Source organism: Falco peregrinus, chromosome 9 (genome assembly GCF_023634155.1).
Source record: "Falco peregrinus isolate bFalPer1 chromosome 9, bFalPer1.pri, whole genome shotgun sequence".
In the NCBI taxonomy this organism is placed as follows: Eukaryota; Metazoa; Chordata; class Aves; order Falconiformes; family Falconidae; genus Falco; species Falco peregrinus.
The window spans coordinates 37,684,288-37,710,904 of NC_073729.1; the positions used below are offsets into that span (position 1 = coordinate 37,684,288).

General features: G+C 43.6%; 2 protein-coding genes across 7 annotated transcripts in view; one reads left to right on the forward strand and one right to left on the reverse strand.

The window, feature by feature from the left end:
- Window positions 1-9,865: 9,865 nt before the first annotated feature.
- Window positions 9,866-14,437, reverse strand: GDF5 (growth differentiation factor 5). Its single transcript, XM_005229290.3, has 2 exons — window positions 13,238-14,437; window positions 9,866-11,609 (listed from the first exon to the last, which is right to left on the reverse strand). The coding sequence occupies exons 1-2, from the start codon at window positions 13,869-13,871 to the stop codon at window positions 10,741-10,743; spliced, it is 1,503 nt and encodes a 500-aa protein (XP_005229347.1). The 5' UTR covers window positions 13,872-14,437; the 3' UTR covers window positions 9,866-10,740.
- A 4,651-nt stretch (window positions 14,438-19,088) lies between these two features.
- The window catches only part of CEP250 (centrosomal protein 250), a 36,897-nt gene continuing 29,368 nt past the window's right edge, over window positions 19,089-26,617 (forward strand). For 4 of the 6 annotated variants that reach the window (XM_055813498.1, XM_055813499.1, XM_055813500.1 and 1 more), the window contains exons 1-9: window positions 19,090-19,412; window positions 20,125-20,181; window positions 20,889-20,971; window positions 21,565-21,730; window positions 22,412-22,518; window positions 23,794-24,021; window positions 24,609-24,705; window positions 25,189-25,287; window positions 26,267-26,428. In XM_055813498.1, the coding sequence (XP_055669473.1) occupies window positions 19,296-19,412; window positions 20,125-20,181; window positions 20,889-20,971; window positions 21,565-21,730; window positions 22,412-22,518; window positions 23,794-24,021; window positions 24,609-24,705; window positions 25,189-25,287; window positions 26,267-26,428 (1,116 nt within the window). In that variant the 5' untranslated portion in view covers window positions 19,090-19,295. Of the gene's footprint in view, window positions 19,413-20,124; window positions 20,182-20,888; window positions 20,972-21,564; window positions 21,731-22,411; window positions 22,519-23,793; window positions 24,022-24,608; window positions 24,706-25,188; window positions 25,288-26,266; window positions 26,429-26,617 lie in introns of all 6 variants that reach the window. The other 2 variants (XM_055813502.1, XM_055813503.1) reach the window with 1 other exon arrangement.

The window sequence follows — 26,617 nt, forward strand, 5'->3', positions numbered from 1 at the left end:
CAAGCTTCTATATCCTAGTGGCTGCTGCTACTGCTAAATATGATAAACTCTTGTTTGTTCCCTTTAGCTTGCCATCAGTACTCACTGTTTGCTGCGGCAAGCCCAGGACGTTTTCCTCCCCACCTGTCAAACTTGGAGTGTGCTTTGGCACCCTGCCATTGCTGAGTCTCAACGACTTGAGCAGACCGCTTCAGAAACAAGACATCCCAGTACTTAAGCCACCTCTGCTTCATGAGCTTTTCTTCCCATCTGTATGCTTTCTGAAAAAGAAAGTGTTTGCTGGTCAGAGAGGTTTTCCACTTGCGCCTCCTTCAGCTTTCCATTACCGCTAAGAGGTTATATGGGGTGCAGTGCTATACACTGTACTGTACTATATACAGAGGTGTTCAGACTTAATTTATTCCCTTCTCCTGGATAAAGATTATTGCAGCTGTGTGTTTTGGAAAACTATCAATGAAGGGAGTTCAGCTCATACAACACACTTTCAATAGGGTACTGTACTCTATATTTCCAGGTTCTGTTTTAATTACACTTGCATATTACCTTGGAGGAAGCTGAAATCTGGAAAATGTTTTCTCATATACCATGTCTTAAACCTTCCTGACCTTCTGTTTTATACCAAGTACATTTATGTTTGTGATGAAAACCATATAATATGGGCAAGGTTTGGCTATCCAGGATAATCTATCAGAAGCATGCTGTCAGTCCTCTTACCACAGACTGAGCAATTTTCGCTAAGAAATATCCCCATCATCCCTCACGCCACCAGCAGTCATTCGCTCTTCACTTCCTTCACGTGGCTCCCAACAAGAGCCACGGGAGTTGGCCACATGCTGTGAATAGGGCAGAATAGTGGCCCTCTCCTGCGGCAGCAAAAGGCTCCTGCTGCTCTGAAGGATCCTTCAGGGACTGAGCAACAGTCTGTATGAATCTGTACGAATCAGGCATCTGCTCCAGAGCAGCTTTCAAGTAACCTTTAAATCCATGCCAGAGAGAGCACATCTTGATCTTCACATCCTCAGCATGTCTGGAGAATGTCCTGAATGAAAGGGATTTAGTGAATATGTGAGGGTCTGTCAGTCCTCTGCCCAGCTCTTGAGGCCCAGCACTTCAACATTCATGAAGTACAGACTGTTGTCAGCATCTTTCTTCTGTTACTTCTTGAAAAGCTCACTCCTGGAGACACAGGAAGGTGGTGAGCCCACCAGCCTGGGACACAGGTCATTGCTCCTAAGTCTAGCACTGACAGGGCTCATAAGGTTGAACCTTTACTTGTCTCAAAGCCTCACCCTAAAAGACAAAGTAGCTTTTACTTCATAATGAGTAACAGGAATTATATAAATTATCTCAAGCAGGAATTTTTTACTGGAACTAAGCTGCTTTTTAACTCAGCTGTAAACAAGGATTTTCAAATATGAGGCAAGAACTTATAAAATGGAAAGTTTTTCATTAGAAAGCAGTGATTAGAAAGTGGAAAAGCAGCATTGGTCATAATAGAAGGCTGAGTTTGAACTCTTAATGTGATGCTGTAGCTGAGAGGTAAAGCTGAACCCTGGACCATATAACGAAAGTCAAAATCCAGTAAAAGTACAGAGTTAGTAATGTCTCTGTGGCATTGATGAGACTGTTCCTACAACATTAAATGAGTTCTGGTATTCACACTACAAAAAAGTATTTGGAGAAGTTAGAGTCTAAAGAAAAAAAATACAAGAAGAAAAAAATCTGCTACGGAAGTGCAAGGCAAAAGAATAATCAAGTTGATCTACTTCTTTCATAGAAAATAAAAGAAAAAAATTCACCACAGTCTGCATAGGTAGAACAATGCCCATGGGAGTAAGTTTTTTCACATAGCAGACAAAGAAGCCAATTCACTGATTCAAAGTGGAAACTGGACAGTAGGTAGAAATAGCCGCTTATTAAAAAATGAAGTGCTAATATTCGCGGAATTAGCTTAGAGCTAAATGTGGTGAGCTTTTTAAAACTTTTGGTCTTTAAATCAATCCTAGATTTCTCTTTCCAAATATATAATACCCAGCTATTACATAGTGTCATTTAATTCCAAGGAACTTTAAAAATAGGCTTCCTTTTTAAGAAAAATTAGTGGGGAAAGAGAGACCACATTAGAAATCCATGCTTCTCTAACAGGACAGGGGCCAAAGGCTTGTTAAGTCCTACTCAACAGATTAAGTCAGGAGGTCCCACTGTACCAGTTCACAGCAAGTTGTGGGCTTCATACAGAAAATAAGAATGGTTTTGCCAAGTAAGACCATGGATCCATCTAGCCCATCTCCTATAGGCAACAGCAGATCCCTAAAAGGAAAATAAGGACAGGGAAAATGTTCTTTCTTCTTTCTTTACCAGAAGAACCAGAAGCAAGGTTCTTCTGGTACAACTGGTCAGCTTCCAGCTACCAGTGGCTCAGAAAGTCCCATGGGCTCATTCATGTTCAGCAGCTTTTCATGGATTTTTCTTCCCTGAACTTACTCAGTTTTTTTAAACTTACGTAGACTTTCAGCACCCAAAACAGGCTGTGGTCAGGAGTTCTGCTGCTGGGCTGCACTGTAGGAATCAGTATCTTTCTGCTTGTTTCAAACCTGTCCTGAGCCAGTTTCATTTGGCACAATTATGGTTCTTGTTTGGGAGAAAAATTACTCCCAGTTCACATTCTTAGCCCTCATCACTTTTACTTCTTGCCCCAGTCACCTCTCGCTGAAGGGCTCCAGTCTAGTTACTCCTCTCACAGAAGCTGTTTCATACTTTCAGTTGTTCTTCTCGCCCTTCTCTAGCTCTATGGTATCACGTAGTGTTCAAGAGTTTTGTAAATCTCTGGAGTGCCTACATATGTTTTCTCATTTGTTCTCTACTTCTCTCCCAATCATTCCTAAAGTTGCATTTGCTGCCTTGATTGCTGTAAAAACTGATCTGACATTTCAGGGACCCAGGTAAAATTTTGTACGTAGGGTAAGCAGGGCTCATCAGGCTAAATGATCTTAATTGTTCTTCCTGCTCTTATCGCCTATGAATTAAACTACCATCCTTCAATCACATTATAAGATTCAGCCAGTATCAACAGTCCCATAATTTGCTTATAATTGCCAGGTCAGCACAGTGACCCTTTATAGTACTGAATTAAACTCCTTTTCTCCCGAGTCTCCCAAACCTCTGGAATTTCCCCAGAATTCCAAAATTTATTAAAAATCAGTACGCTTATTGGTGCAGGTTAAATGTTCAGAACTCTGACAATGCCAGCACATGCTCCTCATCACTTTCTTATCTTACTGGCATGGGGAATATTTCATTACTGTTGCAAGAAATGAATTATTTCTTAAGGCTTTTTCTTTTACCAAAAACATTATAATGTTTTAGGAGACAGATAGCTCCACTGTGTTTATATTTTGAGGTAAATAGCAAGACATTTTTCTTAGAACTCCAAAGAATCCATCTGTTTTTAAAGTCTGTATGCCTCAGAAGGATTCCAGCTTATATTTTCTGGAACTTATTGAGCAAGTATTGTTCATGCAACATTATTCCATAGGAAAAAAAATGAAGTTATCAATAAACTTGTCCCATTTCTGTAATATTTCTGCGTAGATCTGAGATTTTTCTTCTATCGCTGACCCTTACTAAGTGGGTTTAAATTTCAGTGTAGATGCTATGAAGTGAAGATCCGTGGACTGTAGACACCAGGTGTTCAAACATCTCAGCCTTGACTGAGCCTGGGCACCAGGCTATAACTCAAAGAACTGTAAAAATACTGTGACATGTATCATCACTGGTGTCAGTGACACCTTCTTGCAAACACATTCATGTGTGAGAGTAGCTGTTTGGATGCATGCCCAGAGCCTGAATATCAGTGATGATGCTGCCAATTGCTCAAGTCCTTTCTTTCTCTCCTCTCTCCCTCCTCACAGTTGGTATTTCTTGCCTGTAGGACTCATCCAGCAGCTGTTCTCAGAACGTACCTAAAATATCAGGCTGTCTGTAATACAGCTGTTTATCTAAGGACCCAGCAGTAAAAGGAATCAGTTGAATGTGGAAGCATTTAGACAAGTCCTTACTCTCTGTGATTTATATCAGAAATCTAAGTTGGATCACCTGTTCTCCAAAGGGCACACTCCCTGCAAGGTGTGCTGTGGAGATGTCTGTTTCAGCCCTCCTTTGCAAGCTGTTTGGCTTCATATTGTAGGGCACGGGCAGGAAGGTAACTATCAAGGAACGGTCCAAAGGTAGCTGCGCAGTTGGAGACATGAAGAGTTCTGGTGTCTCCAGCCAGGTAGAAGTGCAGCAGGGAGAAGGACCTGGGCCCAAGCCCTTCACACCCTGGGCAAGTAAAAAATCAAAACCAGTGACTATTATGTTTAACAGGAGCCTCTCCACTGTTGTTTTTTTTCCCCTAGACAGTAAAACCCTCACATGCCTGCCACTGAATCCCAAAAGGACACAGGGACCTAATCTGCAGGTACCTGTCCCCAGAGAGGAGCTCTTCTGGGGCACTGTGCCTGGTGTTGCTCCTCAGCTCCACGCTCAGCACACAGATGCTTCAGAATGTTCTCCCCGGGCCTGGATTTTCCCTCTGATGGTCTGGGAAGCCACTTTAATACTCTGAATTAGCTTGCTGGAGCCAAGGGCTGTTGCAAAAAGCACTCAGAGTAGCTGTCCAGAACTGCATGATTTTAACCTCAGGCTTCACAACAGCTTGGAGAAGACAGACTGTTTGTCTGTCTGTGGCCCAGAAGTGAAATTTGTGATCCATCTGAAAATCTTGTAAATGAAAGTGTCTTATTATCCAGACTCGTTTTCTCAGCTCTGCTTTGGACTTTCCGCAGCAGCACACATGGCCACAGTCAGTATTGTGCTAAAGCTACCACTGTTTCTGGCCGTTCAATGCTACTAAGCCTTCAGCAGCTTCTGGGCCAGAGGTCTGAGTAAAGCCCTGAAAACCACTAGCATGAAAAGGACAGGCAAGTACAGGGAAAGAAGAATTACTCATACCAAGCGCTCAGAAAAAGGGTTTTTTCCTTGTAGGCATGTACACACGTCCATTTGCACCAGCAGCACTGCCACCCAACCCATCTCTTGGTCCATTTGGGTGTATATTCACTCCACAGTTGCTCCTGCATTCAGTCCATCTTATTATTCAATCTTTCACCCAGTCCTCAGCCCCTGCTGTCTTCCACTGCTCTGGGACTGCCTATCTGGCTCCACCCGAAAACCGCTGCTCCCCCAGTCCTTTCTCCCAAGCCACATTCTCTTGAGTGTTTCTTTAGAGCACCTCCTCCTGTGGCATGTGCTTCTCCCCATGCTGCCATTAGCCTTTTATCCTCTAGCTGGGTTCCTGTAATCTGATCACTAACCCTATGAGTTAATGACGACTTTGCCATCTAAAGTTTATGAGTCTTACTGCACCTTTGCAGAAAAGAGAGCTCCCGTGAAGATATACAGCCCCTTCTCTAAGCCCGTGGAGGACTCGAGTTGTATTTCTCTTTCAACATTGCTGGGGAAAGATTAATGTTTTGAAGCCATTTGCATAAGCAAAATGAAATGTGTCTGGTTTTATCAATAAAAGGCTTCTTTCTGACTTTATGCCATGATAAATGGCTACTTTTAAAAAACAGGCAGACAGTAACTGCATGTGCAGAAGCAGTACCCTCATTTTAATAGCATTTCTCTGGCAGTACAATGGGCAGAGTCTGCTCAGCCAGGATTCCTGGATGGCAAAGCCTGGCACAAAATACAATAGCAAGGAAGCTCTTAAGAGAAAAATCAGTGAAAAGAGCATTTTCTGTCCCCTAGCTGAGGGTCAGCCAATTAATCACTATTATTATGAACCGAGTCATTTTTTCTTGACAGCTGTGCCCTTCAAAATGACATCAGGGAAAACTGAATCCATTTGCATTACTTCAGCTAGCCAGATCATTGCAGAAAGTTGAAACTAGTTCTGAAAAAAAACCCCACCAAACAACAACAGCAAAATAGGGACATCAGTGAACCTGGACTGACAGAATAAATGGGCTATTTGAGCACTCAGCAAAGTGTATTTACTGCACTGTACTTACTGTTTCTCAAAAAATGTTAAGATTTCCTTGTTTATTAAATTTGTTGAGAAGCAATGAAACCTCATGCAATTTTATTTTTAAATTTCATTTTACTATCCAACAGCAACAGTAAATTCATAAAATAACACATGATTGACCAGGACTATGGAGTAAAAAAAAATTGTTTGCTTTGTACATTCTTATTAGTCTTGGCTAAGATGTTATAAAAGCAGTATCTTTTAACACCTTTTATTATACAAGGGTCAAGGGTTTTTTATGTTTCTTAAAGAAAGCTTCAAATAGCCCACATAGTGGGTTACTGCATCTTTCATACGGCTGCTGTATAAACAAGCACATTTTACACAGGAAATGACATAACCATGTAAAAGTGTACATGGAGTTTAGGCACATATTCAAACACTAATGGGAATGCATTGTTTTAAATGGCATACTTTTATGTTTACCTATTGAGCTTAGTACCCATATTTTAGCCAAATACAACAAAAATTATCCACACATACCTGTCTTATAGTGTACTGTTTATTTGAAATTTGGACCTTCACAAAGACTCTCATGGGACAGATAATGACCCTAAAAAGTAAATACAAATGAGGCATTCTCAGTGAGAGAGTGAAACCTGCCATCATAAAGGTGGAAAGCTGAACTTTTAACCTGTATTGCTTTACAGCTCAGGTTTCTGTGCGTTTCTACCATCCAGTTGCTAACACCAATGCACCCATGGGAATAAAGCCGTAACAATAATTTAGGGTGTCTATCTTTGCACATTATATAATGACCAGGCTAGAGAAAGTAGTGCCAAACTTCTGCAGTTTCAAGGTCCTCTGTTTCTTCCCAGTTTCTTCGCTGTGTGTAAGCCCCAGACTGTGCCCTATCCCTAAACCCCTGTTTTCCGATAGGAATGAGAGTTGAGTGAAGTCCACCTGAGTTGTGCTTTTGTGCTTATCAGTGAAAATGAATGTTTGTAATGGCAAACATTCACATATCTTGGGAAGTTTCAGTAAGTGTTTCTGTTCTCATGTGAGATAACTGAAACTGCAGATTTCCATGTAGAGTCTTGACAAGATTTGCAGTGGTTTGTGAGTAGAAATTGAATGGATATGAGGCATTCAGAAAAAAAATGGCAGCTCACTGTGGCAGTATCTTTTTGTTGCTATGAAAATTTTAGGTGAATTAAAAATAACAGAAACTGTTTTGAGAAGAGCAGGGAAAGAGATTGCTCCCTTCAACACTGTAGATTTAAGTGAACATAAGCATTCAGGAAATATCTTGTATTAATTACAGAGACAGAAGTCTGTATCAGATGATCCCAGTGGCTCAAACAATGCACCAAAAAGCACCTATAGGCTGGTATGCATTTACACCATGGTGAAAGTCAGTAGAGCACTCCAGGATCAAACAGCATTGAACTGGAATTCCCAGAGTTACCACTTTCAGTAACATAAATGCAAAAGGATACTGTAGACATCGCAGCACTGTTTTATAACCAGTGTTATTAAAAAAAGTGTATTCAATTTGAGAGTTAAAAGTGAAAAAAACCCTAATCCTGCCATCTACTATGCTCACCACTATAAACCTATCACTTTGAGCTGGACCAAACCCAGCATCTGGCAATTTTGATGTGGTAATAATCTGTTATAATTCTAGCATTTTAGTGTCTGTAGTTTCAAATTTGTTTAAACTGATAATAAAGGTCTACAAGTGGTTGTTTTTTTTCTTTTTCCTTCAAGGTATAACTACTACCTAGCAGAATTTTGGTTTTTGAACCATTACTAAAGGGTGTTTTTTAACACTCTAGTTTGTCAGTATTTCTTTTACTTTTTCTCAGTTCATACTGTTTGCTTTGCGGTAATTGTAACATCTTAGCTATTTTTTTCCATTTAGATGCTGATATATACTCAATTTAGGTGTTTTTAAAACTTTTTATTGTGACCAGCCTCACCAGGATCCTCAGGCTGATCAACAGCTCTCCAGTGTGAAGTGTATAGCAATTTTCCTCCTCAGATTTCCAAACTATCATGCATTGCATGTAATAACACCAGTGTTACCTTCCTCCAAAGCTGTTGCAGCATCTCATGAATCCAGCTGGAACTGAAGCAAACTGCCCTTGCAGGCATTTATAATCCCAGGAGTTAACTCGTCTGTTAAAATAACTTAGATTTGCTTCAAGTGAATTTAAATAGGCAGTATTTTCTATTTTAAACTGATCACACTGAGCCATTGAGGGCTGTACCCGTGTGGTTAATAAATGGCATGGCACAGCTGTGTCTGTCATACATGAGAACAGAGACTTTGCTGGGAACGTGCAAACAGGCATATGCATGGCACGCTTTCATGCAAGGAGGAAAGCAGACAACCCTTTGTCATGGTCATCTAGCCACCCTCTCCAGAAGGTAGCTGTGGTTGGTGCTAGAGAAGGATCCTTAAAAGCTGCAAGCCCGTTACCTAGAAAACAGCCAGGAGCAAGAAAAGAACTCTTTTAACGGAATGGGCAAAAAAAAGCCTGAGATGCCGTCTTGGCTGTGAAATTGGCAGGAGAATGTTTTCTCTCCTACTGTAGCATTGGTAAATCATATCTAAATAAGCTTGTATTAAAGCTTAGAATTAAAAATTCCTTGTTTTGAAAGTCGTATGAGACTGGCTGGTGATAAGCAGTTAGTGCAGGGGACAGTAACCCGTTGGTCTTGGCCTAAGACTCCATTAGGACGAGGAAGAGCAGGACCTGGGAAGTGCACACACTGAGAGTCCAGAAGGGAGACAGAGGAGCTCTGGGGACAGCCCTGACCCACAAAATAGATCCATAAGATGCCAGAATTTGTCATGCACATGTTAAGAAGCAGCTTCAAGTACTTGTCACTCCACACACTAGTTAGTGATTTGCCCTCCTGTCAAGTACAGCATTCTGACCCACCTCATTTTGTGTTACCACATGCACCAAGCAATACCAGTTCCTGCAGGGAGACATCATGGTGCTAAGCTATTGCAAAGAGATGACACATACAAAAGCTCCCTGCAGTGCTTTTTCTGTACCACCATGCTGTAGGTTGTGGTACATGACAACTCTGCCTGCACAGGGGATCCCCAAGTGTCTGGCAGCAAAGCTGCTTAACCAGGTATTTAAGCTGGTTAAAGGGTCAGCCACCTAAAGAGTGCAGGAGGAAGGGAAGAGCTTTTGTCACTGTTTATCTATGGCTGTTGACCATGAATTTAGGATGGTTTGCCACTATTGTGAGCTAGAGCACATCCAGTCTGGGGTACTGACCAGGAGGACCTCAGGGACCATATTCAGCTCCTTGCCACTACCCACACCAGTGATGCTGTGCAGAGGAGAGTTCAGATCCAGGAAAACATGGGACTTGATGGTTTAAACTGTGAGGAAACAATATCAAACCTTAATATTAATATTTTATACTACTGATAAACTACTTCAATTTCTGGTGGTTCTTATGGCCTTTCTGATTCGTCTACAGTTGAACATCTGGTACCTAGTTTTGTAGGTGGAAATATACACAGAATAATCCTACAATAAATTTATGATCCATGTCTGGAACAGATGAAGGGGATATGCAAACACACAGCCCTTGGAGGGTGGAATGAAAGGATACCAGAGCTCTTTTGCAGTCATCTGCATAACTCATTCTTGCCCTAGATACATCAAGTGATAGTGTCATTCCCCACCAGATCAAACCATGCCATACTTTCAGATCTTTCTTCCAGTCTTTCCAGTTTCTCTCTGTGGCAGTAGAGTTAGAGGCAAGCAAAATACATGGACGTGTTTTGCATACCACTGGCATTCTGCTGCACTGAAAAGTCCCTTTCGCTTGTATTTATTAGACAAAAACATTAAAAACAATTTCTAATAGCATTATAATTATGCAGAGTTGGACAACTAGACACAATGTAGAACTGTGTCAATAATTTATTACATCTTATGCCATAACTGAACACTTTTACTATGAGCATTTGAGAACAACTTGGACCTTATACAGAGTAATATATCTTGCTACATAATAATGGAAAGGTGGATACTTAAGAAAGATATGTAGCTTGGAGGAAAACATACATGGAAGCAAATACCTCCTGTATCACCTATCTCCACATAAAACTTAAAACTAAATCAACATATTATATTTAATGACTCCTTTTTTATATATGCATAGTTTCAAGAGCTAATCAGAAAGAAATCATATCAGTGTAACTATTTACACCAAGATGGGAACACAGCAGAACGCAATGTTCTCTTCCAGACATCAGGATTCTTTCCTTACATTTCTTAATGGTCAAAGCACAGGGGACTCAGACATAAATTCAGTCTTAAGAACATTGTTCGAAGGATCAAACAGGTCATATCCACAGCTCACCGACAGCACCTTTACCCACTGCCGTGAGGCTAAAAGAAGACAATCTAGAGGTGTGGAGGTATAATCTTGTCTATCATGGACCTCAGTTACAGGCAGTCTCATGTCGCCAGCACAAGGCCTTATATCAGGCTGCATGACAGCACCCAAATGCTATACTGAAATATGACCATGGTGGAGATACCTATAGGAGCTCTGGATTTATTGCTACATCCTTGTAAACACACTTACCCTGGAGGTAAGAAATATAGTTAACCTTGTTTGAGGACAGGTTATGTTCAATATGTCATATTGCCTTTCATAACATATTCACGTGAGCAACTGTTCTGCTACCTACAACCACATGACTCCACCACCATGTCCTCATACTGCTTGTAGACCACGTTGTTTGCAGAGTCAATGAAAAGAATGCTAATAGGACTCAGCCTGGTTGGGACACAGCAAGTTGGGGGTGTCGATTCTGGGTCCATTGAGTTCATTAATGTTTGGATAACTGCGTGATTGGTGGGCTCCAGATGGGATCGTAGGGGGAATTCACAAAGCCCTTCGCAGTGATATGCTTCATACTCTAGAGGGGCTATTATCCAGTCATCCCAGCCCATATCCTTAAAATTCACATGGAGGGCTTTTCTGCTACACCTCGCCTTCAGATTCTTAGTGGGCCTCTTCCCTTGCCGTGTTGCTAGAGGAGCTCTTCTCTTCCGCCTCTGATTGAATAAGTACTCATAAACAGTTTTGTCATCTTGGCCAGACCTAGCTTTGATTTCATTGAAGAATAAGTCTCTTTTTTTTGTCCTCCCAAATACCAAGAAGAGAGCCTTTTCATTGACCTGTCTTCCTGTTCTATTAAATCCCACACTCCTGAGATCAACAGCTCTCCCCCTGTCAAAAGTTTCCAGTTCAAAACACAAGTTAACCAAGTTTTTAAAGTTCCTGAAAAGTTTCCAGATGTCAAACACTTCCCACTTTGGTGTATCTGTGATACTGACAGTACGAGAGTCCAGGAGTGTTGCTGCTTGTCTGTTTGTAGAGCAACTAAATAATTTCACTTGGGAAGTTTTTCCAGAAGAATGAGACTTCCACGTATCAGAAGGTTTTTTCCTCAATATTCGAAGCTCTGCTCCCAGCAAACCATCTTTTTCTAATGCACTGATGTCAAAAATATATTTCTGTTTTCTTATAGTTGCCGCTCTCTCATCTAAAAAAAGCACACACATTTTTAAATGTATATCAAGCACAGATTAGTATCAGTTATTCAGTTCTTAATGGTTTTCCTGAAGTTTTCTCATAAGCCTAGAAGATTCCTTAATTAACCCACCAAACAGAAAGAGCAATTTTTGTCAAAGGGATCAGCTCTGTGCAGGGACCCAGAAAAACTCAGTGACTCAACAGGGAAAAGAGTTTCTGAGTTTGCCTTGTAGAAATCTCATTTCTTTGGCTGGCGGGCATTTTCTAACTTCAAAGTCACAATTAACCAATTGAAAAATAGTTCTTTTTCAGTGCTGAGCACTCACAGGGCCTATTCACCACTTATATTGTAGTTAAATCATTGAAACAGAGCTTCAGTGGTGCCCAGGCCTCATGCTGGTTCCAAACATGAGCAAATTTACCCTTAGACAATACAATAGTGAATTAGTCCTTTAAAACCAACATCCCCCAGGAACTGCCAGACACAAGGATAATTGCCTTATTAACTTAACTCCACATGATTCACAACTTTTTCAAATTGGGCAGAAAAACATACCTCCCTTTAACCTGACGTTACATTTTCTTGGTTAAGCTCATGAGCAGCACTAACAAGGAATATGGTTGAGCCAACATTTTAGTGACATCACATTAACAATGCCTGCCAGTGGTAAGCTGAGAACCTGAATGCAGCACTTGTGAGCAGCATATCATCTCTTCCCAGAAGCCAAGCTATTCAGAATTAAATGGCAAACAAATCCAGTCCTGGCTGAGTCTTCCATCACGATTACTTTATCAGCTGTCACACGTGTTGCTTCCTTAAGTACATGACAAAACTGTTAGTAACGTCACTGGCAGCAACATGGGGCTCTCCAACCGGAGTGGTAAGGTGAACATCATTCTTTGGAAGCCTGGTTACTTCTTGTATGAAAGCAGACTCTATTCCAAATTTTCAAAAAACTTTGGAACCAGGATGTTGAGCTGCAAGTTCTGGAGTCCCAGAAGTTACTGCTCTTGTTAGTCTGTGCTTAGCTGTGGGCTTCTGTGTGGACAGAAGGTTGGAAGTACCCGAAAGCATGAGCTTTGAGCTAGTACAGATACACCCACCCTATGGTATGATGACTCCTGGGTCCACAGTGTAGTTCCTCATGATTCTACCCTGAACAAACCAGGCTGACCCTTTGATACTGAAACTTGTGGTTTTTTTCATGGAATAGCCCTGTTCTTAGCATATCATGTGTTTTTTAGATACACTGTACAATAAAAGCTAATGTTAGCAGTTTCCAGGAGCTAGTTACAGAAAGAAAATAAGACATTTAAAAGGTTTTTAAATACCTAAGCATGCAAAGACTGATTGATTTTCAACAATATGCATCTAAAATATTTCCTAAATGTTTTGTTTGGCTGCCACACAACCATCTTGTTCTGCCTGTAAATGAATTTTCCAAGATAAGGCAGGAGGACAAAATCTGCAGCAGTGTCATATGATTTAATTTACATTAAAAAGAGCTATTTGACTTTAACAAAGTATTATTATTTTCTCATACTCTCTACATGTATAAAGACACTCAGACATCTCTCTCTGTCCACACACACCCACACCCACACACCCACACCCACACACACGAGCTGCTTTCTTACCTTGTCCTTTGTCTATAAAGCTGGTTATTGTATTGGCAAGCCCAGCCTCCAGTTTTACACTTCCATTAACACCTTTTCTTTCTGCATCTGAGAGAGTCCTGTACAAAGAGAGCATGTATTCATGTGGCGTTATAGGGGGATGTCTGAAAGTTTCCTTAGTTTCCCTCGGGGTTACAGGCTCTTTAGTCTTTTTGGTTTTGAAAGAATCAGTGTCAGTACTGCTTGTGCCAGTTTTTTTCAAAGCCACCTTGCTGCTAAGATTTTGAACCTTTGGAGTCACTGTCCTTACTCCAGAAGGTCTGCTGGGGAGATGTCCTACCTTGCCCTCCGTGGCTGCTGTTCTTGAGAGAACCTTCTTTGATTCATCGTTCTTGGGCAGCAGAGCTCCAGCCTGACCAGCACTGCTTTTAGTCCTAGCCTTTGAGGTCCCAGTACTATATCCATGGCTTGCAGTCCTCAGTGTACCTGCCCGTGCTGAGGGATTCCTCTCTTTTCCTTCTGCTTTTAAAAAACCTAGTTTAGATCCTGGATTACTCTGGCCTGCTTCAGAATTACTCAGCGCTCCAGGAACTAGATCCAGAGACAGCCAAGTCAAATGCCAAAGCAGTAAAGTGAGAAAATGCAGGATTTTCATCCTCTGGTCTTCCTCTGAATGCCACTAAAGAAAAAATCAGAAAAGGTTCCTCCAGTTTGGCAGAAGAAAACATGAAAGAAATTAAAAACGAAAGTCAGAAAAATTGTTTTTTGTTTGAGATTAAAACATTGCAAATCTCGTTGTTCAGTACTTGTATCCAGTCCCATAGTGGAAATGCTCATGTACTCAGATATGATCTCCCCTGACTTCAGTTAGCAGCTGTAAAGAACTTGTTCTTGAAAAGAGAAAGTTTACCACCTCGTTTTCTTCTGTAAAACTGACTGAAAACTTGAAGGAGTCCTGTTTAAATCCAAGGGGTTTTTTTTCCAAGAAGGAAGAATGGCGTAATGCTGCCTCTGTGTTAAAAGGTTTTTTTAAAGTTTTGAATCCTTTCCAGTGAAAATATTTCACACACAGAGACCTGCAGGTGCTCAGAAATCTTTTACAAACCTGAACTCAGGAATTGGAAACGGAATTCCAACAAACCTATTTAATTACTCTCTGATGTCATGCTGTCTAAACTAATTTAACTGCGATATATTTCTTTAAAAAAATCTTCTTTACCCTTTTCATTAGCATGAGTCATACTCTGCCTCATGTGAAACAGCTCCACAGGCTCAAAACTCCAGAAGATGCCTTTTCAAGTGGCAATACGACCTCTACCTTAGCCTTCGATGAACTTCATGTTTAAACGGGACAAGCTGCAAGATCAACAACTGAGACCTGTCATACAGTCCACTGGACACATTAAAACAGCTAAGTGTAATTCATTTAGCTCTTTTTCCAGAGAACTGTAACAGTGGCTTCACTTTGTCCTCCAGTGACTGAAGGGCTGAGCTGGTAACGCAGGCGCTTAACAAGGATGAAGTTTAATTTTTCACAAACACAACATGGCCGTGCCCACAGTCAGTGTATTTTGGCGTATTTATTGCTATGCTTTAAAAAATCCATGTAAGCCCAGTTGGAGAAGAAGCTTCTGGCGGTGGGGATGCCCTGCGGGGGGGGCGGGGGTGGCACAGCGCAGGGCAGCAGTGCACCCTGCAGGCAGCCAGCCTCCCCTGGCCAGAGCCACCTGGGGAGCTGGGGGCACCCTGAAACCCCTGTCTTTCCTCCAGAGACTGTTCAACGACAGCCTTTGTTTTAAAATTAGATGCAAAATTTTCAAGAGCCACCTACTGCACAGCCACAAGAAGGCTGGTAGTTAGAAACCCCTGTTACTTACATGTCAAGGCTATCCTGCAGCTTTCAGCCGTAAAAAGAGAGTGTGGAGCAAACATTGTCTTTCATAAGCTGCAAAAAATGAACTGTTGTTCAAAATGAGCCTTTGGGAAATGAGGCACTGGGTTGGATTGAACAGGGATTAATGGGACCCTTCTCTCATCTTGCACTGACAATAAGCCCAGTCCTCCTCCCTCATTTCTGAGGGCAAGAAGAAAAGGAAAAGATACAAAACTTTTTAGCTCAATTTGTGCGTGCTGTAGCATTTCCCACCCTGACTACCAAACTACTTTCATAAATAACCTGCAGCCCTTTCTGCATGAGGAGCTCTGAATGCTTTACCTTGTTCTGATGGAGGAACTGAAGGATAGAAGAATTTACTGATTTCACAGATGTCACAAATCAAGTAGATCCAAAAACCCACTCTCCTGATTCTGACCTAATGGCCCTTCCTCTGATGTCAGTTGTAGTTTCAATATTCCCTATCAAAATAAACCAGCTTTTTGCTGACTTACTTCTGATGAAACCACCCCCCAGCCGTCACTCCACGCTGTCTCCATGGCCCTCCCCACCATGCCATCCTTTTATCCTTCTCATATTGCCCACCTTCCTGCTGGGCAGGAGGTGGTGTGCTGTGTCTGGTTCTGCGCTATGGGGTATTGATTAGCTTGCCAGTAGGCCACAGAAGCAGCTAAATATTGAGTTCCCAATGTTAATCTATCCAGCTCCAGTTTTCACAACACTTGTAAGAATTTAATTATCTTTAAGAGCTCTGTTGCTCTATGAAACTTGGCTGAGATTTGCAAACAGATTTACAAATGATTTAGGAGATGGACATGAAAAAGCAGGAAGTAAGACAATGTGGTTAATGGGCCTTGTCTCTTAGTAAATCAGATTAACAATCAATCATATGTTCAAATGATATTTACATGTCTGAGGTTAATATATCTTAATGGGCTGGGTGGCCTAGAGAAAAAAGAAAAAAAAGAGCAAAACCAAGCAAAGCAAGGTGTGCAAACTGTTATTTGTCTTTAAAGGAGGCTCTCTGGAGCAGCTCTCCATCTAGGTGCTTGGAACATAGTACAGTGGCCCCCAGAGTGAAACATTGGCCTTGAATAAGACCCATAGCCTCAGGTGTCTTACGGCCCTACACTACTGTGGAGTCATTCCAGCTGGCTAAGCTCAAACGCAACTGGTATCTTCACTATGTAGATGGAAACCCTCACTCTGGTACAGGCTTTAGATCAGCTATAGGACACAGTGGAAGAGGTGTTCGAGGCCTGTTACTTCTCACCACCAGCTAAGTTTGTGTGTACCACTCGAGTGGCTTGGTTCATACAGCCCACTTGTCCTTTCTGGTCCCTTCTGTGAAGGCAGCTCCTCACACAGTGTATGTAAGGATTTGAAAATGGAAGGCTACCCTTGTCCCTGCTCCTTGGAAATGCATTGCCTCCTGCTCTCCAGATCCTAAGATTATGCCTGTATGAGCTGTGCCACCTTCTCAAACAGACAATTTCAGTGACTCCTCTGGACAATCCAGAGTGGGCTAGAGGATGGGATCACTCTGGGGGCCTGAAGGAACATTTCACAGTGTTGAAAAGTTGCCTTTCCCTGAGGATAGAAGGTCCTATCCAGGTCAACGTATTTGCATGTTCCATGTACAAGTAGACCCTGGAGCCACAGTGCATAGGCCCCTTCCAGCATACCAGATGCTGTCTATACTTTTCTTTAATGCTTGGGCACAGGCACACGGCAACACCTGATGTGCTCCCTGAAGCACACACCTTGTGATCATATTGCTACCTGTAGATGTTTGCCATTTGGATGCAGCACTACTGCTCAGCTGAAGTCCCACCCAGTGCTGCAGCAAGGCAGCAGCGGGGTCCTTCTCACGGAAAGCTCAGATCACCTGCTTGATCTGTCAGAGGATGCTGTGGAATAAGGGCAAGGGCTGAGCTGAGCAGAAAATGCCAGGCTTTCCCACTGAGCCCAGAACTCCCAGGGTGCACTCTAAAATATACCATCTACAGTTGGTCACCCCAACGTGGCTCCAAGGAGGCTCCACTGAATACGTGATGCCAAAAGTCAGAATCTGTTCACTGCTGCAAACTTGAAGTTTGAGCTTCACGTGGAAATCTTTATTTTAGTGATCTATCAGGAATTTATTTCATTGTCCTTTCCCAGGTGAACTGATTTCCAGAAAGTACTTACAGGATTGAGTTAACTCCATATATTAAGCCATTTTCTGTCACATTGCTTTTGCTAATTGAAACTAATTAACATTCTATTTCTGTGAGAACTTAGACCTCTGCATCATACCTTTTTGGGGACTGATTTTTAAAAGCATGAATAATTTTAGGAAGGAACTTAACAGCTCTGTGCTTTTTGAAAGGAAAGAATGACAGAAAATTCCAAGATGCTATAATTAAAAATTGCTCTTGTCTTGGGCCAGAGCAAACCAAACATCATAAAGTTCCTACTAACATGGGAAAGTGTGGTATAATAATAAAAGGCTGTACTACAATGTCATGATGATACATAAAATATTGGAAGTCCAAAGAAAGAATTGTGTCATCGGTTACCAAGAGACTTGGCTATGCCTCTGAACAGTAGTCAGCTACGGATGGGACAAGCCTGGAGAAGAGCACTGGGATACTATCCACTGCATGTCCTGTCTCAAGAACACTAGTACTAAAAAGAACCTGTCTGCTGCCATGATGCCTATGTGGTAGGTCCAGAAAGCCAGGCACAGCCCGAAAAGGAAACAACATTTTTGGATGTCACTTGGAATCAGTGGAAAGGGAGTTGTCTTTGGATCTGAGTAGTCTCAAAACAGTGAAGATCTGGTACGAGAAAGAAGCTCATTTATGCAAGAAGTTCACCTGAAACACTACAGGCAAGAGCAAAGCCAGGCTGCTGGGAATCAAGCCCCACGATGACAGCCCAGCTGAGGCTGCAGCATTTTGCTAGCAAGGCTGGAGAACTCTTTGCTTCCAGGATAGATCCAAGGGCGCAAGAGCCTCAGAGAGCTCCAAGGTGTCCCCCCCACGGCCCACACCCGAGGCACAGCAGGCCCGGAGAGGTGCGAGACAGCACACACCTTTGGAGCCATCCAGCTGCTTGCTGTGACTGACAATGAGTCCCTTTGGAGACCAAGTCCTCAGTGCTTAGACACAAGCAGAGGCTCTGGGCTCTTACAGAGCAGCATTTTAGTTCAAGAAAATAAAAAACACTGGGACACCCACCAACGCTGCTGTGTATTTAGACTGAATTTGTTATATTATTTTATAATTATAATTTTTAAATATAATAAATTAAATTATATTTCAGATATTTGATTTCCTTTCTATCTTTGTCTCATTTGAAAGGAATGTATAGCTTTAAATTAACCGCTCTCTTCATATTCTGATCAATAAGCTGGAGCTACTTCAGCTGCTTCCTATAAAACAGGTTTTTAGAACTCATTCCCTAAACCCTTTTTTGCAATCACTGCTTCACAAGATGTTACCCTCAGTTCTGCATATTTTTGGTTTTGCCTAGATTTCTAATGATGCTTCAGCTATGTTACAATACATGGAGCTGAATCCATCTCAGTTACATTTAGGCTTCCACAGTACCGGAGAGGATTACCTAGGCAGTCTTAGTAGTCAAGAGAGGAAAACAAGACACAGACTGGGCCTGTAGAAAGTCACACCTCACAGTGATGATCTGGCAGCTGCACCGCTGTCTTGCACCACTGCCCTGCTGCCACACTTCCAGCCGTGTGCAAGAAAATGCCTGCACACGAAGCACTGTGAGGGCTGCGGCAGCTGTGGCTGCTTTTGCTGCCATTTGCTGGGCTGGCTTCTCTGGAGAAGCCGAGAAGTACCCCTGTCCTCCTCAGAGAAATTTCCGTCGGCACCGGTGCGTCTCCCCGGGCGGGAGGAGGCTCTGCGGGTACCGAGCACCGTGCAGAACCGCAGACCATTCAGGAGTTTCCCTTCCTGCCCAGCAGAACCCCCGCGGCAATGGGAGACCGCCGCCCCCGGCTGGCCCGGCGCGCCTGCACGGCCCAGGGCTCACGGCACGCAGGCGCCCGGCGGGCAGGCGCACCCGCGGCCCGGGCCCGCCTGAGCGCGGTGCGCCAGGGCAGGCAGCGGAGCGGCCCCCGGCGGGGCGGGGCGAAGCGTGGCGGGCGCGGGCGCGGGCGCGGCTGCCGAGTCCGTCATGGCGGCGGGAGCGGGGGAGGCGGCGGGGAGCGAGGCCTCCCTGCGGCGGCAGCTGCAGAGCTCGCGGGAGGCGCAGCACCGGCAGGCGGTGCTGGTGCGGAAGCTGCAGGCGAAGGTGAGCAGCCCGGTGGGGCAGCTGCCCGGGGCCGGCCGCGCTGAGGGGGCACCCCGCGGCGGAGCCCGCGCCCGGCTGGGACGGGGCCGAGCCCGGAGCTCGGGGGAGGCCCAGGCAGCCGCCTGGCCCCGCCGCTGGCACGGGCCTTCCCCCCCGAGTGAAGCTGCCCAGGCGGCCGGCAGCGCGGGCCCCGGGGGGGCGGCGCGGGCAGGGCCGGCGGGCGGCGGGCCGGCCTCGGTGCTGCTGCGGGCAGCCCCCTGCGCTCCGCTGCTGAGCGCAAACCCGCGTTCTGCAGCGGGGGCTGCCTCAGAACTAACTCTGAAAAGCAATTTGGAAAACTCGTTCCTCTGATTTCAGGGACCCTCTGGGCTTTTAACCCGCTGGGCTTTTAGCCCACTGGCAATACTGATTTGGGGTACGTGGTGGCCATAGGCCAGGCATGGCTGTCTTTGAGTCTGTCTCATCATTCTGCTTGCCATCACTGTCTTAGGCTGAGCAGATAGGACTACCGGTAAAAGAAACCCTGTCTCCGTTTCTTTAATATTAGGCAAAGTGAAGCTTCCCTGTATCGTAACAACTTGTTGACTGTGTTGGCAGCGCTGTGAAACGTACTGTGTGCAGGCTGTAAAGACTTAAGAGAAGAGCTAATGCAGGAGGAGCGGAGTCTGTTACAAGCTGCATTTGCTCATCTTCCTTGTCTGTGACCATCTAGGTGCTGCAGTACCGGACTTTGTGTCGAGAGTTGGAACAGCAAGTGGAAGCAGGAGGGGTGAGTGTGCAGGTTGCTAACTGAAGATAGTGTACGTAGAATTTGTAAACACAGACAAAAAAAAAAGCTCCCCAAAGCAGTGACAGAGGAGAAGATTCTGCACCCTGAGGGTTTAAAGAAGCGCTGTAAGTTTGCCTCGCAGTGTTTTATCCATTTGCTGTTCTTAGAGCAGTAGTCATGGAAATGCCGCTTCAGAAAACCCTATCAAGAAGGATCTTAGATTTGCAGAAGAGTGCTTTATTGCTGGAGTAACATTTTGTCCTATGCTTGGGAGAGGGCTGTACTGCCTGTTACATTATATGGCTGTCTCTGAAAAAGAATTGGTTCAAACATAGCATTTTGGAAGGCAAGAATGTTGGCATTCAGCATCCAGAGCTGGCTCTCTGCTTTTCTTTCTGCTTCACAGCTAAAGTAAACCTAGGAAACAAAGGGTAAGAGAGTAGGAGAGCATTCCCAGGCTTCAAGTCAAAGTTAGCCCTCACAGTTGCGAACCGAGGATACTTAGCTGTGAAAGTGTGACAGTGGGAGACTGAGAGCTACTCGTGTTGAGTAACATCCTTCCCCTCCATTCCTCTTCATAGTCACGACACTGTTATGCCTGGAAGAAGCCACGAGCTCTTGAGATACCCAACAAGTGGAGGTGAAAGTGATGGATGCTAACAGCAGTGAACACAGGAATCTGACTAAACATTTCATTTCTTCTTAAGGGATGCCTTCCAGGCAAGTGGGAAGCCACAGAAGACCACAGCCTGGAGAAAGCACTGCTTCAGGTGGAAGAGGAGCAGCAAAGGTACAAGGAAGAAGCATTCCCTCGAACTTGGTATCCTGATGCTTATGGAACTGAGAGAAAAGCTGTCAGTGCTACCTAGGCTCCCCAAGGGAAGCGGTTGGGCAAGCCACTTTGAAAGGAGAAGGGTCCACAGTCCGTTTTCTGTGGTGCAGCAACAGTGCTGTGTGCTGAATGGCTCTGTTTTGAGAAGGGGGATTATTCTGGGTGACCTCCACAGGTCCCTTTGCAGCCTAAATTATTCTAGGGTTAGAATAGTAGGTGAGTGACTCAGGGCAATGCTAGAAAAAGGTGATGCATCCAGTGATCAGACAGCACAAAGGGGATGTAAGAGGTTAACTGTGGGCATCATGAAATTTGAAGAGGGAGGGGAAACCAAAAGCATAGATGGAAATTGATGGAAATTGAAGGTTTAAAGCAAGGAGAAGCAAATGAGTGCACCATCACAGAGAGATCTTAGTTAATCCTAGAAAGCACTTTTACTGCCTCTCAGTTTGACAACAAAGTCAGTGTTGAGGGAGTTGGAAAATTGTGGGGATGCTGCTTCAGGATAGCAGTTGTTCAGTCAACCTCATTGCTGTTTCTCCCTTTCCAAGGTGTGAGAATCTGGCAGAAGTGAACACTCTCCTGCGGGAGCACCTCAACAAAGCAAATGAGGTGAATTCAGCCCTCAGAGAAGATGTTGGAAAACTGACGGCAGATTGGATGAGGGCCCGGGAGGAGCTGGAATTGAAGGAGAGTGAATGGCGCAATGACCGTGAGGTAAGGACAAGGCTATGGGAATGTCGGATGTGATGCCAGAGTGGAATGAGAATGCATTTTATTTCTGGTGTAGAGAACTTGCTGTGTGAAAGTTGTGGGTCTGTTGAGGATGTATTGGTGTTGAGAGCAGAAGGCAGGGGTGTGAGATGGAGGAGTGCCAGCAGATTGTGGTGGTGGAAGGTGCCCACCTGCTGTGCTCAGTCCTAAAGGCAAATGCTTGCTGTTGCTGTGTACTGCTCATCTTTTAGTAGCTCTTAAATGTCCATCTAGAACAGTCCAGGAGACCAGAGAGATCTGTGTGTTTTCAGATTCAGAGTAGCTGATGGACGAACAGGACAGGCCTCCCTTACCTTGCCTGTGGTAAGCAAATCTGACACTGGTCTTGGAGGGGCTTGTTTTTGTCTTCTTCCACCAAGACTGTTAGAACCTCTGCAAAGTGAGGTGATGAATCATCATCATTTGCAGATACCCACTCCTGCAGGAGGAGTGTGGATGTTCCCTTCTTTGAAGTCAGGTGGCTGGTCTGCTGAAGATGCCTCTTAAGTCCTTGATGCCCCTCTCAGAACTGTTATTAAAGGAGACCTGGTGGTGGTTGTACTCTCTGCTATCTGAAAGCATAGTGTCACTGTATAGTGACAGTGAAGGCTGAATTGGCATTTCTTTTTGACTTTGCACATTTAGCTTTATGAAAACTACTTAAGGGGTGAACATAACCGTCTCATTGGCCTGTGGCGTCAGGTGGTAACCTTCCGCCGTCATTTTCTGGAAATGAAGACTGCCACTGACAGGTGAGTAGAAGTTAAGGCTAGATCTCTTGGCAAAAAAATGTAGCTTGCTTTCACACCTGCTTTTTAAGTCTCAGTGTTACATCAGTTGTGGCTAAAGATACGGTTTCTCCTGTGGTAGTCTGAACTAATGCCGTTAAGCATGCTTTAGGCTATTTTTGGAATCAATTTGTTTTATGCTGGTTTTGAGATAAAACTGAGGGGCTTGAACTATAAGGAATGCAAAGGCCCTGAAGAGATGACTTTGCTATGGTGATGACTGAGCATATTAACACAGACACAGGCATATATGGACACATTGGAAGGGACTCACCAAAGCTGTGCATGCAGCATGTAGAGCAGTCTCTTTTACAGAATGATGAAATCTCATTGAGTTTCTTTTCCCACTGCTTCTGATGGGAAGATCATTCGTAAATACATATTTTTTTTTCTTTCTCATTTCCAGTTTATATTTATTCTGGTCAGTTTGTATCTGCTTAATCCTGTACCAATATTGTTGAGGGAAATAATAGCTTCTCTTCTCTGTTACTGCATTTATCCAATTTATTTTGCTTGGTTTGATACCTCTTTTTATCAGTGTTTTCTTATTCTTGGGCTCTGGGAGGTTCCTTTCTCATGATTGCCTTCTACATGAACAAAAATAGTAATGGTACATTCTTCTGATGCCAGCATGTGATTTCAAACTCTGGGTTACTGTCAGCTATTTACCTTACTTGATTATAAGCCTTCCTTAATGTGTAGAGTATGCCTGATCTACTATTGCATTCTTGTGTTATTTGTGCTTTTTTGTTACAGCATTTTAGGATTATTCTTACACCACCTTCCTGAAATGTTTATTATGTAGATACTGTCATGGGCCTCTTAGCAGTTGAAGTGTTGATAATAATAGGTCGCTTAAGGCTGATCTCCTAGGTATAAAAGCTGAGGACCCTGGTAAAATTCCTTACACCTGTTAATGATAATTAGAGTACGTTAATAAGATAGAGGAGGAACAACAATTGATAAGAGTAATTAGAGGTCCCTGAAGCTTTCTGGCTGTGTCATACATTTCTTCTTATCTCTGATGAGGAACAGACTCATTCCTCAGCTGTCCAGTAGACTCACTGCTCAACTGTCAAGATGTGTCCTGATCCCAAAGCATCAGATGAACGATTTGTCCTCAATGAAGATGTCATCTTTCCAGCCAGCTTTCACTATTGTGCTATTACATGCCTCAGAAGTGAATCAGCTGATAAAGATGGTGGTGTGAACGTTGTATCTTCCTTGATTCTTTTTCAGAGATTTGTCGGAGCTGAAGGCAGAGCAGATGAGGCTTTCTGGATCTGTCCTTGTAAACTGCTCCCGTCTAAACTCCAGCATACAGCTCTGGGAGTCCATCACTCTGGGTAGACCTGTCCTGAAGGATCAGGCACAGCAGCAAGCAGGACAGGAAATTAACCAGAAGACTGGAGAAGTGATGTGCTTACAGGTCAAGGAGGACATGGAGAAGAAGGAGCTTCAAGACAGGTAAAGGTGCTTTAAACTTTGCTATTACACACATTATCTTTTGTGGCTGCTTCCTGGATCCATAGGTGGGCTGTGTTCACATTTAAACACACCCATTCTGCATAGCCCTATTATTTCTGTCCCTGGTCAAACTATTGCCTTCAACAGAAAGGACAGAAAAAAATGTCTGACTGATGGAAGCTCTTCTGAGTAAGACAAGACTGGAAAAGAGATTGCATGTTACAATGTTTTTGTTTTAACTAATTCTTGGTGAGAAATTGAGACCAGTGTGAGGAGACTTCTGTCTTGTAGAGCCCTTTTGCTAAAGGGGTTGTGCTAAAGGTGTTGTGAGGAATTTGCCCACAGCAAGCATAAGCACTGGAGCACCTTTGTACTGACAGTTCCTGGGCAGACTGAGTGCAGAAGGCCTTTGGGGCAAGAAGTGCCGATTTGCAGCATCAAGCATATTAATCTGTAGGCATGAACGCAGCCTTTGCTGTATTTTCTGGGTTGAACTTTCTCTGCTATGCCTCTGGGAGCTGCTTAGCTCTTTAACAGGTGATGGTGTGCAATGCTTTTGGAATGGCACGTGGACCTTGTCTTCTCAGGGTGATGGAGCTCTCAGCCCTGCTTGTACAGTCTCAGAAGCAAAACGAGGAGAAGGAGAAGGCCGTGAAAATGCTTAACGACACTTTGGAGATTCTAGTATGTTTTACCTTTATCTGGGAGGTAGCCCAGTGTTTGCTCTCCAGCCTTAGCACAAAGGGATGTGGCTTCCTCAGGAGAAGAAGCAGTAAAGATGCAAATTGTATGGGAACATTAGGCATATTGCCAAAATACTCCTTGTGTGTTTGGCACATGTGTGATCAGTTCAGGTGCAGACAGTGGCAGGGAGCTGCTGACAGTTCAGTTGTCTTCCTCAGGCAGATTGCATCAATGCTATTCTGCCTGTGACTTTAAGCCTCTGGGGATCAAAGTTCCTTGGAATTGACAGCTTTGTAGCAGTCTATAAAAATGAGCTGTTGGTCTTCCTCAGTTTTAGCAAAGAAGAAATTGAGTAGATCTGGGAAGGAATACAGTAGAATCACTAGGGCTGAGGCTTATCAGTGTGACAATACTGCTGGGGATGTGAATGCTGCAGAGGGGAGCAGCTCTTCCCTGACCACCCTTTCCTTACTCTGTTCTCAGGAAGCAAGTCAGTTAGAGAGAGAATATGAAGCTTCATTGACTAAAAGTGCCAAAGAGGAGAATCTTTCCCTCCAAAAGGTGATAAAAGATATAACTGAGGTGAGTACAGAGTTGAGACCACATCCCTGTAAATTTGATTTCACAGTATTTGAGGAAGGCAATGGACTAGCGCAGGGAATAGATATATATGTTCTTTACTATCTGTGTTAACTGCTACTGGCTGTTTAATTTTTATACCACTTTTCTGACATAAAACCTGTTACAACTTCCAAGTTGGCTGTCCTGTGAGACTTCAGGTGAGTCACTAGAAATTTTAGTACCTTTGCCTTCACTGTCCTGCTGAGGCCTGTCTTGGACTATACTTTCCAGGTTGGCTGCTTGACACGTGTACTCCAGTGTTCCTTGAATGCTTCCCCCACCCTCCTTGAGTAATGACTCTGTTGCTCTTCAGATTTTTAATAAAAGGCCACTGACTCAATCAATGCACTTGCCAACTCTGCTCCACTCTACCTTCACTGACCATTATCTCCCCAGAATTGCAACTGATCTGTTTAGGGGTAACTTTAACTTAGTCCTAAATTCTGCTCTATGGAGGAACGTTTAATCATCAGGTCTTTTACACAGCCTCTCACAGAGTTAGTTCTTTCCCCTTATGTAGTCATTTTTATCCTCTTGTGCTGCTGCTCAGAGTAATTACAAACATTAGCTTTTTCATTGCTGTTTCCCAGTATTCCTCAGCTTCCTTCTTCCCTGGGCAGCATTAATGTTTCCTTTTATTGCTATTTTGAGCATTGATTTGGTGCTCTAAGAAGCTGAAGGAGACCAAAATCATTCCTGAGATCTTGAAGAAACCGAGTGTTCAGGCAGCCTCTAGCTGCTTCACACTTGCTGCTTCTTGGTTTATAGTAATGGTACTCAGAAATCCCTGGAGTACTTGTGGTCACAGGGACAAGACTTCTTTGTTGACTGAAGAAATGAGAGAATTGAGTTTTTAGTGACTCTAGGGTGAAGTGGGGGAGAAAGAAGAAATGAGTAAAGTAGAATGAGTAAAGAGTAACAGCTTGATGTGGGCTTTCAGGTGGTGTTAGATGACAGTGACAGTACAGTCAACATTATCTGCACCGAGAGTTCCCAACATGCAGAGTATAGCAACATCCTCTCTTCTCTGAGGTCCGTTGATGCAGAGCATGCCTTTGTATTGGTTCAGGAAGCACTGGCAAGGAGGCAAGGGGCAACACAGGTGAGAATTTCTGCTTGTCTTCACTGCTGGCCACAGGCTCAGCTGCTAATGCTTCACTTAGCTTGAAACCCTTCTATTTACTTAGCCAGTTTGGCTAGTTTCTTTCTAGCCTTCCCATTCTTCATACTATATTGCCTTGCCAGTCTCACCAGCTCCGTGTTCTACTGCTTTTCTCTTCTTGATCTCCAC